We start from the raw sequence: 13,409 nt of genomic DNA, 5'->3' as shown, positions 1-13,409 counted from the left end.
ACTGTGTGGCCGGAAGTGTGTGCAAATACCCGCCTTAGAGAACCCTCCCCCCTCCCCTGGAAGGTGTCAAATGTGATGGGGGATGGGGGAGGGGGGAGGGTTCCGATGAGCGGAAGTTCCACTTTAGGGATTACAAATTTAACTACACCCATTAGATTTTAGACAACTGAAATAAGTTTTAGTAGACTAAAATGTATCAACTAAATACGATAATACAATTGCAGAAAACTAAAAGTAAAATGCCATTTTATTCTAAAGATTAATCGCCAGATTAAGAAAGACTTGCATAACTATCAGGCGGCGTAGCCCATATACGCTACGCGCCGTAAGTCAGAGAGGCAAGTGCTGTATTCACAAAGCACTTGCCTCCTAAGTTACGGCGGCGTAGCGTAAATGGGCCGGTCTAAGCGCGCCTAACGCAAATGTGGAACAGGGGGGGCGTGTTTTATTGACAGTCTTCCGACAGGCTTCCGACGGTCGCATCCATCGCGTCACGAGTAGCCGAAAGAAGCCGAACGTCAGTGCGGCTCTATACTGCGCACCGACGTTCGGCTACTTTCGGAAAATCTTGACGCGATGGATGCGACCGTCGGAAGCCTTTCGGAAGCCTGTCAATTAAGAAGGAACGCCCAGTCCCGCAGCCCATACCCGGAAGTGGCCGGAGAAGATCGCCCTCTACAACGGTAAGTAATGCTCGGATTTTAAAACAACTATCAGGTTCCCCTAGACTAAATGAGCATCCATCTAAGGGTAAAAACAGCATTTTACCGGCGAACCTCCGCTTTAACATGTTCTATAACTTACTGAACATGTACCATGGTCAAGGGTAGAAAAATAATAAAATAAAATGATTATGTATGCATGTATGTATGTAGTAAAACAAATTTAAATAAAAATTATGTATGCATGCAGTAAAAAAAAAAAAAAAAAAAAAAAAGGGAACTTTCTTTTCATAAAATGTTATATTGTGTGGTGGGTTCTACAAACTCTGGGGCATGTCAAGTAGATGTATAATGGATCAAGTAGTAAATAGCATGAAAAAGGTTTACACCTATCAAAAAAAACAAAAACAAACACACACACACACACACACACACACAATAAGAGTGGCAGCAGAACTAATACTGCTGACAAAATAAATGAATAATCAGCAGAACTCATGACCATGAACTACTTGTATGCCAACATCATAGCATGCAACTACTGTAATACAAACTATTTCCAGTACAAAAAATGTAGGGGATTGAAATACACAGTTTGGGGGGGGGGGGGGGACACCCCACAAGCTAAAGAAAAGTCTTTGCTGGCAAAACTGCACATTTCACAATAGCATTAATACAAACTGTACGCTTAAATTGCCCCTCCCCATACCAGAAACGCGATAATCTTTAGACAAGGAAGGTTCTTGTGTACAGAAAAATACACGATGCAAACAGTATGGTCTTCAATGCATTAAATGAAAACTGAGAATTCACAGAAAACCAAACACACGGCTTATATTCAAAGTTAAGTGATTCCTATTATGTGGTATGCATACCAGAGATGAACTGAACCTTGACAGGTAGTGTTGCTTGTGTAGCGTGTGGACACTACACAAGCATGGGCACTAAACTGTTACATACAGCATGTTCTCCATTGTGGTTTTAGATGTTCCAGCAACCATTTTATTTTCCAAGCAGTGGCTGCCCAGCTTGTACAAAGCAATAACAGGCTGAGGGGAGCTGTCACCCAGAGTCTACCTGCTGATGGCAATGGATGTCAGAGACTCCTGGACACATCTGTCCCCAACCAAAAGTAACCACTGGGTGTGTGGATACATGTACAAGGACAGCTCCTCTCAACCTGCCATTACTTTGTACAGGTTGGGCAGACTCTGCTGTTTGCATACTCCTATCATTCCAGTCACATATTCAGATGATTCTTGCTGCTGGAATCCGGAGTAGGCATGTCACCACCCATGTGAAGGAGGCCTCAAAAAAAAAAAAAAGTTTCTGTTTATGGTTACGAATTATATATGTACATGGGAAGAAGCATACTTGGTCACCCTCAATACATGTATTTCAGGTTGTTCAGGCTATTATATTCTCTCTAGGCAGCCTATAATGTGATTCCAGCTGTCATTTAGTAAACTAAAAAAAAAATGTAATGCATAATTAACACTGGTCTATGGTGCATGTTCATACCTCAATAGCATAAATAACATATTTTTCATTCGGGCAGTATATAATGAAATTGTAGAGAAATGTTAACTAATGGATTACAATTTAATTGCACTCATTAGATTTTAGACGACTAAAATTAGTTTTAGTCTACCAAAATGTACTGGAGATTTAGTCGACCAAAACCATTGCAGAAGACGGGACTAAAACTAAAATGCCATTTTAGTCTTAAGACTAAAACTAAATGAAAATTTGATGCCAAAATTAACACTGGTCAAATATCATCTGCCATCAGTCAGTACAGTAGAAAGTTTCTAGAAAGCGTCCAATTGGCTCGTGTGTACAACTGCTTGGAAGGCTTCTGTCAGATGAGCATGCTGGAAACCAGGAAGAGGGCGGGCCCTTCTGTCAAAACAAAGTCGGAGAGATCACTGCACTGACATTGTGTTAGTAGTAGTACAGCAATCTGTCAGCTTTTTCCCCCCCCCCATTCAGCCCGCTGGGTAAAAAAAAAAAAAAAAAAAAAAAAAAAAAAAAGGACCGCAAACTTGAGCTGGCCATACAATATCCTTTAGATTTACCTTTAAATATGTAGAGCAAGGGCCTGCCTGTCTGCATACAAAATAAAAAAGTGTTTAGGTCTGACCTCATATTATATGGTTTTGGTAAATCTAAATTGCTAACACAATTGCATAATGTATGGCCAGCGTTATGGTGTGTGCCAGGCCCCAGCAGTAAGGCTGTCAAAATCTTTGCCTCAAAAAACGGAAAGTAGGAGCTCATCTGCCACCTTGACATATCCAGAAATCATATGTTGCAATATGCGCAAAGATGAAAAAGCAAAAACTTCTTATAGTGTAAAATCATGTAAACAAACAACACATTTCCCTGTTCTGCCTAGTGAACTGACAGGGATCTACTGCTTCCTGTCATCGGGAGCATTGATCGCTGTCATGTCAGCGGTAGCCCACCCCCCCTACAGTTAGAATTAGGGTTGTCCCGATACCACTTTTTTAGGACTGAGTACAAGTACCGATACTTTTTTTTTATGTACTCGCCGATACCGAATACCGATACTTTTTTTTAAATGTGTCCCCAAATGCAGCCATGTCCCCAAACATATTGCAGCCACGTCCCCAAACATATTGCAGCCACGTCCCCAAACATATTGCAGCCACGTCCCCAAACATATCCAGCCACGTCCCCAAACATATCCAGCCACGTCCCCAAACATATCCAGCCACGTCCCCAAACATATCCAGCCACGTCCCCCGTATATCCAGCCACTTTCCCCATATACGCAGCCACGTCCCCCCACATATCCAGCCACGTCCCCCCACATATCCAGCCACGTCCCCCCACATATCCAGCCATGTCCCCCCACATATCCAGCCATGTCCCCCCACATATCCAGCCATGTCCCCCCACATATCCAGCCATGTCCCCCGTACCTACTGTAAATGATGCCGCTGCCGCGTTAATCACCGCACGGGGAACATTACAGTCAGCTTTCGTTTGAATAGCCGTTTTCCCCCGCCGCGCTGTGTATAGAGACACTCCCCCTTGCTCGCGATTGGACAGATCCGTCTGTCAACAAGGGGGAGTGTCTATGCGCGGCGGGGAAAACAGCTATTCAAAACGAAAGCTGACTGTAATGTTCCCCGCCCCGCAGTGATTAACGCGGCAGTGGCGGCGGCTTTGCGACACACGACGGCGGCATGGGGGGGTAGTATTCTATTTTGGCATCGGGGGTATTAGCGGGCGTACGAGTACTCCCGCTAATACTCGGTATCGGTCCCGGCGCTTCCTGATGACGGATTACTGACGGATTACTGAAACGTACGTCGAGGCGACACGCAGACCGCGCACAACTTCCTGTCCAGCTGGTTCTCAGCCTTTGCGAGGTGACACGCACGCTGCAGATTCCACCAGCGCAGACATCGCTCTCTATTTGACCGGTCTTCAGGATCGATACTCTGATCTACAAGCCTAAAGCCTCAGTGCCGGGATGTGGGCACTTTCCAAGTAATATATATATAAAAAATATCATTTTTTTTTTTTATTATTATGACACAAAGTAAAAAACATATTGCTTTTTTTCAAAATTGTCGCTCCTTTTTTGTTTATAGTTCAAAAAATAAAAACCGCAGGAGGTGATCAAATATCACCAACAGAAAGCTCTATTTGTGAAAAAAAAAAAAGAAAAAAAAAAAAGGGATGTCAATTTTGTTTGGGTACAACGTCGCACGATCGCGCAATCGTTAGCTAAAGCGACGCAGTGCTGCATCGCAATAAATGCTCTGGTCAGGAAGGGGGCAAATTCTTTCGGGGCTGAAGTGGCTAAGGGGGAATATCTTCTGGTCCTTAAAGGAGTTGTAAATAAAAAAAAAAATTTGCCGAAATGACTGTTTACAGGGTATAGAGACATAATAGTTAACTGATTCCTTTTAAAAACGATTAAAAATCAATCATATAATGTACCTGTAGTTTCTAGTTTCGTTTTTGCATGTTGTTTCCTGCCTCTGCTGTACAGAGCCAATACAGGGCAGTGATGGTTTGGAAAACGAAACGGATTGGTGCTGAGGGGTTTTAGACACACAGTAATCACACCTCCTTGTTTAGTGACCACAGAGAGAAAGCTCCCAGTACTGTGGTTATCAGGAAACAGACAACCAGGAAGTGTGGAGATCAGAGAAGAATTACAGCAACTTGAGAGCAAAAACGAACAATGAGGACATGAAAACAGCACTGCATTAAGGTAAAGGAAGGTATTAAGATAAAAAAAAAAAAAAAAAAAAATCCTTTACAAACCCCAAGTGGTAAAAATAAAAAAAATAAAAGAAGAAGTACTAAAAGAGTCATATTTGACCAGAATGTCAATGTTATTAACCTAATATGGCCATGTGGTCCATTGTGTACATGCAGCTGTGGGTGAGGTATTGTCTCAGCCCATTGGCCAAGGAATAGCAGCTGCCATTCAGCATCAGCCAACCCCAGGTTTAGGACTAGCACACATAATAAATCAGCAATACAAGTAAAAAACCTGTTGCTAAGATTCTACATTGGTCTTTCTAACCTAACCTTGTTGCTAAAATCAACAAAAATGGTAGCTGCTTACCTCATCACCACGGACCATCAATAAATTACGGAAAAAAAAGAAAAGAATAAAGAGAAGAAGAAAAAGAAAAAACCTAACCTAAAACAGCCAAAAAAAAAAGAAAAACAAATTACACAAAATAAAAAAGTTCTTCTATAAGGCCATAAAGCCCCATAATCCCTGTGGAATATAGTCATGTAGCTGCTGTATACATTTGCAGCTCCTTAGTACAGCAGTGTTCTCTCAAAATGTCATGCGTGCCAGATGAAACAGATAAAAGTCCAGTAAAGAGACACCGTTATATTTTTCTTCACCCACATGTGTTTGCGAAGTGTAACGCATTAAAGCGGAGGTTCACCCAAAAGTGAACCTCCGCTTTTCAGAACCCTCCCCTCCCTCCGGTGTCACATTTGACACCTTTCAGGGGGAGGGGGTGCAGATACCTGTATAAAACAGGTATTTGCACCACTTCCTGGTATAGACTCCCGCGGGAGTCCGGCCCCGCCGTGTCCCCCCCCCCCCCCCCCGTTGTGTTCTGGGTAACACTCGGCTCCCAGAACACAACGGGGACCAGTGGGAATGGCGCAGCGTGACTCGCAATGCGCAAAAGGGAACCGGGCAGTGAAGCCACAGCGCTTCACTTCCCTATTCCCTCACCGAGGATGGCGGCAGGGGAAGCCAAAAGCCAAGCTACTGCTCGGCTTTGCCTGCCAACGTCACGGGTGACCTGGACAGGTAAGTGTCCATTTTTTAAAAGTCAGCAGCTGCTTTTTTTTTTCTTCAGTGAACCACCGTTTTAATAATAAATAAAAAAAGTAAGTTTACGATTTTGTGTTGGGTTGCATTCGTAGCCACCTTGGGTGGCAGGTTGGACACACCTGGTTGAGTCACTGCCTCTAAATTCAAAATGATGATATGGGGCTCGACGGTGCCTAGACCCAAACACAGACCACTGCTACATCTAGTGAATGACTCCCAATAAGGATATTGGTTCCAAAAGGACATGGGGCTTGATGATGACTAGACTCAAAGACAGATCACTGCTTCAGTGAATGACCAGACACATGAACTTACCACCACTACTGCCTCTAGAGCCAAGATCTAACCACTACTACAGCCAGGGAATAAACTTACAACACAAAAAAAGTAAACACCACAGCGAAATTCACAATACAACAATTAGATGGTGGAAATTAAAGAATACTCCAGATAGAGCATGGCCATAATTAGAGCCAAAGCAGAACTGCCAGTCAAACCTTTTCAGATAGTAGCGACCACCATGCTGCACCTGAACTGATAAATCATTAGCCATTTAAGCCACACACAAAATGAAAGCTACCCACACTTAGGAAACTACTATATAATATATCCAGGGACAATCTGTCAAAGTGGCCACCGTCCAACCTAGCTTCCTAATTTGTAAGCCATCACAAAAGATAAGCAAACCTCAGAATGAGTACCAGCTGCTGGCCAAGAATTGAGGCAGTCAAGGGAAAGAGAGTTAAAGTTTTTCCACCAAAGATACCGTCTGAATATGTGGGACATGCAAGAAGGCTGCACAAGTCACGCTACCTAATAGTGCACCGGGCTAGACTGGGGGTGCGAGATGCAGGCTGTAGTGTCTCGCCTGGCCCATAGAGCAGGGCCTTGGAAAGGCTGCAGATTTAGCAGTCACATCATTTTATTTACTTGGTCAGACTAGCCTGGGCTTTAGAAGACAATACAGGAGGCAAGTTAAACTATCCGGGGTAAATCCTAGCTGGCTTTAACAGCTCTTGTATTAAATAATAATTTTTTAAATGTTTAAAAGACCATGTCATCTCTGACATCAGATGACTAGCTATAGAAAACATTCCTCTCTGTTATTAAGTAGGTTGATATGCTCCAGTAACTAATGAATCAACAAACAGGTCCCTATATTCACATATTTACAAAGGCTCGGAAATCGTGACAACAGTATTACAGAAAACCAATGACAATGCAGACTTGATCAATAGTGATACAAGAACAACAAACACATAATAATACTAACAATCGCTTAACTTGGAGTACTGTCATGTTTAAACTTAACACAATAACAGTTCCTAAGTCCCCTTTCACACATGCAGCAGTCTCTTACCGTCTTCTGAAAAGTGATCGAAGAAGTACTTTCTAGAAAGGGTTAGTGCAGCAGATTCCAGGCATTAGGGAGGAGATCAGCCTCCAGAATACATGTTTTTTTGTCTTTTAGTCTCCAGAGATGCTTTTGTAATGAAATTATTATTAATATTCTTGCAATAAAGGCCCCTTTCACATGGGCAGTCTGATAATACCTAGCGATCAGTTTTCAGGCAGATCTGATCAAACGCTCAATGCTAGTATATGGACAGATTGGATGTAAACTGTCCATGGCAGGAGGGGGGAGAAGAGGACGCTCACACGCACAACGGGGAGGTTGGAGAGGGAAAGCCAAGAGAGCCAGGAGCACTGAGGGAGCCACTGCCATGTCCGGGTCCTGCCGATAACACAATATGTGTAGCGCCAGGCTGAGAAGCCTGCTGCTCTGTGGGCTGGGCTGCTTGCTGAGGGGCAAGTGACGTCTGCCCGGGGCTCCATCTGAGGGGATCCAAAGGGAGGAGGGGGACTGGCACTGTACCAGGTGATGGAACCATACTTGGAATATATGGGGAATGGGGGCTGGCACTACACTAAGGGGTAGGACTGACACTATCAGGGATAGAAGGGGGTGGGGGCAAAATACCAGGGGCAGGAGGGGACTGGTACTATACTCGGGGCAGGATGATGGGGAAACTGGCACCATACTGGGGGCTGCCCCTATACCATAAGCAGTACTGGCATTGAACCAGGTGATGGGGGCTTCCATTGTACCACAGGCAGGAGGTGATTTTCATAATACCAGGGACAGGAGGGGGTGGCATCATTCTAGTTGGTGGGAACTTGTACAATACCAGGGGCAGGACATGGTGAGAAGGAGGGCGATTGGCATGGTACAAGTGAAATGGGAGGGGGTGACTGGCAATGTACCAGGGACAGAAGGGCAACAGTGGACTGGCACCGTACCAGGGGAAGGAAGCTAAGGAGGGTCTGACACCACATCATGAGTGAGAAGACAAGAGGATTGGCAAGATACTAGGGACAGGAGAAGATGGGTAATTGGCACCAAACCAGGGGCAAGAGGGAGGGGGGGTATGGTTGCTTGCTTTTAACCATGGGAGTGCATTTCGAACCTTTTATACATTAAATTGCCGTCATACTGCACTTAGTGCTGCTCTGTCTTTGTGTTCCCAGAGTCCCTTCTAGCTTCCCCCCCACCCTGCACTCACTTGCCCTCCTATCCCCCCACCCTGCCCTCAGCCCAGCCACCTCCCCCCCCCAACCTCCAAAACTTCCCCTCGACCTACTCTTCCTAGGCAATGGGTATTGGTATTGGCAAGTACTTTAAAAAAAAGTTTCGGTACTCTGTGTTAAAAAAATAAAATAAAATGCCATCGGTGCATCCCTAGCAGAAAGTATAAAAAGTCTTGGTGGCTAGCAAGCATGAGCTTGTGTTTGGTCCGAATCCGGAAGGAAGATGTCACTCGGGCCCATTGCGACCTAGTGAACTGCAGCCGGGGGAAGTCCCTGCCCAGCAGCTGCACATTAACAAAGGGGCAGAGATGCTTGTGACTAGGGATGAGCTCAGGTGTGTTGGTATACAAGTCTGAACTAGCCATAGCTATCAAAGCTGACAACAGCATTCTTCACTCCACAGCTGCACTGTATGTAGTGTATCTAGGGGTGTGTATATGTGGGGCTGGGAAAACAGTTTTTGACTGACAGCTTCCTGGCGGGATAGCTCAGACTCATTTCCCAACATACTCATCACTGCTCGTGACATCAACTTTATATGGCTATGTGGAAATACCCTGGCTACAGTTGACTGGGCAGGAATGACAGCTTCTTTCCATGTCTGGTTCGAACACTCAGGTTTGACCTTAGCAGCTAGTTTTGGTGGGAGATCAATTACCCAAAGCCTACGCCCAAGGAACCCTAGCAACCTCAGGAGGATCCCTAGAGTTTTACTGAACCCTGGTGGAGAAAGGCTACTCTAGTGTATCTGTTCACCAAAAATATCATCTAAACCAGCCTTTTAAAAATGGAGGAACCCTTCCAATAATACTCAGGGCTTGGGTAACCACTGTTAAAAAGGATTTTATTTACAAAATTGTGATCAGTAGAAAGAATACCCTCCTATAGAGGCCACTAACATAATCGTTGGTGCTAGTGGTTAGCCAATTTTAAAAAGGAGGAGGAGGAGTTCCACTGGTCCCTTGTCATTGGCTCTGTCAAGTGGCATTGGTACCAGAACTATGCAGGCACCATCAGGTGGGAATATAATCCACCATTGTTCTAGGAACCTTAGGGTTCCACAGAACTCTAGTGGATCAAGACTTTCTAAATTGAACGTCGGGGGAAAAAAAAGCCCCTGTACATTGGTGGTCAATGTACTGCTCAAAGAACCCCTAGAAAACTGTGGGTTGAGTAATGCCTTGTACACATGAACAGAAAAGTGGAACAATTTTTTTCCGGACTGATCTTACGATAATCTATTCATTAACACGCAGCTTTCGAGAGCCGATCAAGACAGTTCATCCAACAAAATCCAAAAGGGACAAGGGGGAAAAAAACATCTCTTTACATTGATGGGAGACAAATCTGTCACAGAGCAAGGAACCCCAAGCCATCTCTGGAGGAACCTTAGGATTCCAAAGAACCCTGGTTGAGTAAAGCTTTCTAAATTGTACGTCAGAGGATACATTGTCCCTTTACATTAGTGGTCAATGTAGGTGGGAGACAAATCTGCCACTGGGGAAGGAACCCCAAGCAATCTCTGGAGGAACCTTAGGTTTCCAAAGAACCCTGGTTGAGAAAGGCTTTATAAATTGTACGTCAGAGGAAAAAAAAAAAATGCCCCTTTTCATTAGAGGTCAATTTGGGTGGGAGACAAATCTGCCACTGCGGAAGGAACCCCACGCAATCTCTGGAGGAACCTTAGGATTCCACTGACCCCTGGTTGAGAAAGACTTTCTAAATTTTCCATCAGAGGATACATTGTCCCTTTACATTAGTGGTGAATGTAGGTGGGAAGACAAATCTGCCGCTACTCAAGGAACCCCAAGCAATCTCTGGAGAAACCTTTGGGATCCAAGGAACACTGGTTAAGCAAGTCGAAACTTGAACATCCCCAAGGCCAGGAGAACAGGGGCAAAGGAGTTGAGTTGTTAAAAAATGATAGGTAGATTTAGAAAGAGTTAGGCCGGCTTATCTACAGATAAGCCGACCTAACTCTGAAACTACGCCGCCCTATGTTTAAGTGTATTCTCTAACAGAGATACACTTAAACATATCTAAGATAGGACGGCTTAAGCGCAAATCGTCCGCGAATCGGGAGTTACGTCCGCGTCTAAATCAATAGGCCCGTACGGAGTACTTAGCCGCAATGCGCCCTGGGAAATGTAGGCGCCCGGCGCATGCGCAGTGTAAAAAAACATCAAAAAACGTGAGGTCAAGCCTCATTTCCATACAACACGCCCCCCTCCAAGCAATTTGAATTAGGCGCCCTTACGCCCACCGTGTTTACACTACGCCGCCCTAAGTAAGGAGGTAAGTGTTTTCTGAATCATGTACTTTCCTCTCTTACTTAAGGCGGCGTAGTGTAAACACGCTAGGCTACGCCGTCCTTAAGTTTAGGCGCCCCTACCTGAATCTACCTATAATTAACTAAAAGGCAACATGAAAAATAGAAACAGGATTTAGACACTGCATGCAAAAAAAAAAAATTACAAATAAAAAAAAAAAAGAGAATAGGAAAAGTAATAACACATTTGGATTGTGTTGCACTAAAATGTGATCTCACCTGGCAAAAGTGAAGTGAACTACAGCTAGTAATGAATACAGAAAAGTGATGTGATTACGTATGTGTGCGCAGCAGCCAGTGGGAATACAGGAATTCCTAGTGACCCCCAGTGTGAAATGTAATGCCACAGGTCCCATCAGAAAAGTAAGCCCCATGGGAAGGAGACTTACCGTGGTGGAGCAGGATGAAGATGCTGTGTACACCCTGGTCACCATCCTGCCTAGCAGTAGATGCAGCTCTGTTCCTCCAGCAGCTGTCAATGCAGGTGTCCCCCACCTTCCGGTGTCACGATGGAATCTAGCAGTGGAATGACTCCGGGATCCGATCCAACCACCCGCACGGCTCTTTAACACACTCACTGATACCAACGGACAGCCAAGTGGAACCAGTTACCACCCCCTGCACCGCCCTCACTGGGAAGGGAGGAGCGCTGGGAAAGGGCACAGAGCCTGACCATTCAGCTGCATCGTCATGAAAACATATCAATAAGGATTAGCCCGGTATGTGTACAATACAGAACATAAAACACATGGACAGCCGACACATTGCAAATCTCCTATTCCCTACACTCATCATGTAAAGCCGACTCTTTGATAAGGCAGTCAACGGCAGTCAGTACTGCCATCTTGTGTACGTGGGTGGTATTACACAATGCTGCTCCTAACTAATTACTTGTATTATTTATTACTTATTTATTTAATTAACCTGTTAGCACAAGTACAGCTATTAGGTGATACTGTTTATATTTGCTCATTGAACATTTTAGGTTTATTTTTACTAAAGTGATTTAAACCTAAAGACAAAAATGTAATGTATTGCAGCTTACATATTTTTACATGTGGTCGCTGCAGTTTTTTTTTTCAGTAATGTTAAAGCCCGTAAGTAAAATTTTGTACGATGAACGATCGGTCAATTATCTGAACGTTAGTAAAGTGCGTTCGACAGCGGATTCTGACTTTTCGGAACAACAGAATCTGAAGGTTCAGGCAATACATTTTTTATTGTGCATGAACACAACGTCTGAAATAAATTCAGGTAAATATGTATTCTGCTACATATTTTTGGTAAAAGAAAATCCCAATAGGCGTATATTAATTGGTTTGCGTCAAGGTTATAGCGTCTACAAACTATGGGATATATACTTTTTTTTTAGTAATTGCGGCGATCAGCGACTTATAGCATGACTGTGATATTGCAGCAGACATTCGGACACTGACACTTTTTGGAAACCATGACACTAACACAGTGATCAGTGCTAAAAATATGCACTGTCACTGTACTAATGACACTGGCTGGGAGGGGTTAAACATCTAGGGTGATCAAAGGGTTAAATGTGTGGCTAGCCAGTGTTTTTAGTGCACTGTGTGTGGTGCTTTTACTAAGGGAAGTAATGGATTGTATTGCCTGCTTTGCGGGGGAAAGGAAATCCATTACTTCCCTATTGACAGGACAGGGCTCTGCCTTGTTTACATAGGCATGGCTCTGTCCTGTGTGTCTTCCTGACGATCGGCAGGTACCGGCGGTCATCCATTGGCCGGAACCCCCTGATCGACACCTGCTATTTATGATCACAGCATATCCAGGTCGCTGGAAATGCACGTGGGTGCCCCCTACCCAGTAGTGCCGCATCACGTACCTAGTATTTGATCTGGCACTGGAGAGATGCCGTATATGGTCAGCAATCGGTTAAAGGAAGCTAAGAAATAACAGACTTACTGGCCTGATCTCCAGGTGAAAACAAAGGAAAAAAGCCTAAAAATCAAAAACGAATGCAGCCACCAGATCTAAAAATTGCTAAGCTGCAATGTAATTAGGTTTTGGGTTTAATATCACTTTAAAAATACATGCTTAAAATATAAAAAAAACATTTTAAAAGAGGGTTTAGGCATTGACAAAAAAGAAAAAGAAAATGCGTGTGGGACTCCAGGTACTAGTGACGTTGGACAGAGAAACCAACAATGGGTGGGCGCTGGTCTCTGCAGTTTTCCAGGTGTTTGACTTCATTGTTTATATCGGTCCTTTACCCTTCCTGCATACCTGTCGGCTCCTCTGTCCTATGCAACTGGTACCTGTAGCCCCACAAACATTTTCTTTTTGTCAGTTGCTTATGCTTGTTGTGTTTCCCAGTACCCTGTAGCTCCAATATTGCTTCTCCTCCATCTACCAGCCTATAAGCCGGCTTCTTAGGCCTCGTACACACGACCGAACATGTCCGCTGAAACTGGTCCGTCGGACATGTTCGGTTGTGTGTAGGGCC

General features: G+C 44.3%; 1 protein-coding gene across 2 annotated transcripts in view; it reads right to left on the bottom strand.

The window, feature by feature from the left end:
• The window catches only part of SH3BGRL2 (SH3 domain binding glutamate rich protein like 2), a 36,715-nt gene extending 25,016 nt beyond the window's left edge, over positions 1-11,699 (bottom strand). Inside the window, exon 1 of one of the 2 annotated variants that reach the window (XM_040350001.1) lies at positions 11,323-11,699. In XM_040350001.1, the coding sequence (XP_040205935.1) occupies positions 11,323-11,367 (45 nt within the window). In that variant the 5' untranslated portion in view covers positions 11,368-11,699. The remainder of the gene's footprint in view (positions 1-11,322) is intronic. The other variant, XM_040350000.1, reaches the window with a different exon arrangement.
• Between the last annotated feature and the right edge of the window lie 1,710 nt (positions 11,700-13,409).

The sequence above is a fragment of the Rana temporaria genome, chromosome 4 (assembly GCF_905171775.1).
Source record: "Rana temporaria chromosome 4, aRanTem1.1, whole genome shotgun sequence".
NCBI lineage: Eukaryota > Metazoa > Chordata > Amphibia > Anura > Ranidae > Rana > Rana temporaria.
This window is presented reverse-complemented; position numbering and strand designations above follow the sequence as displayed.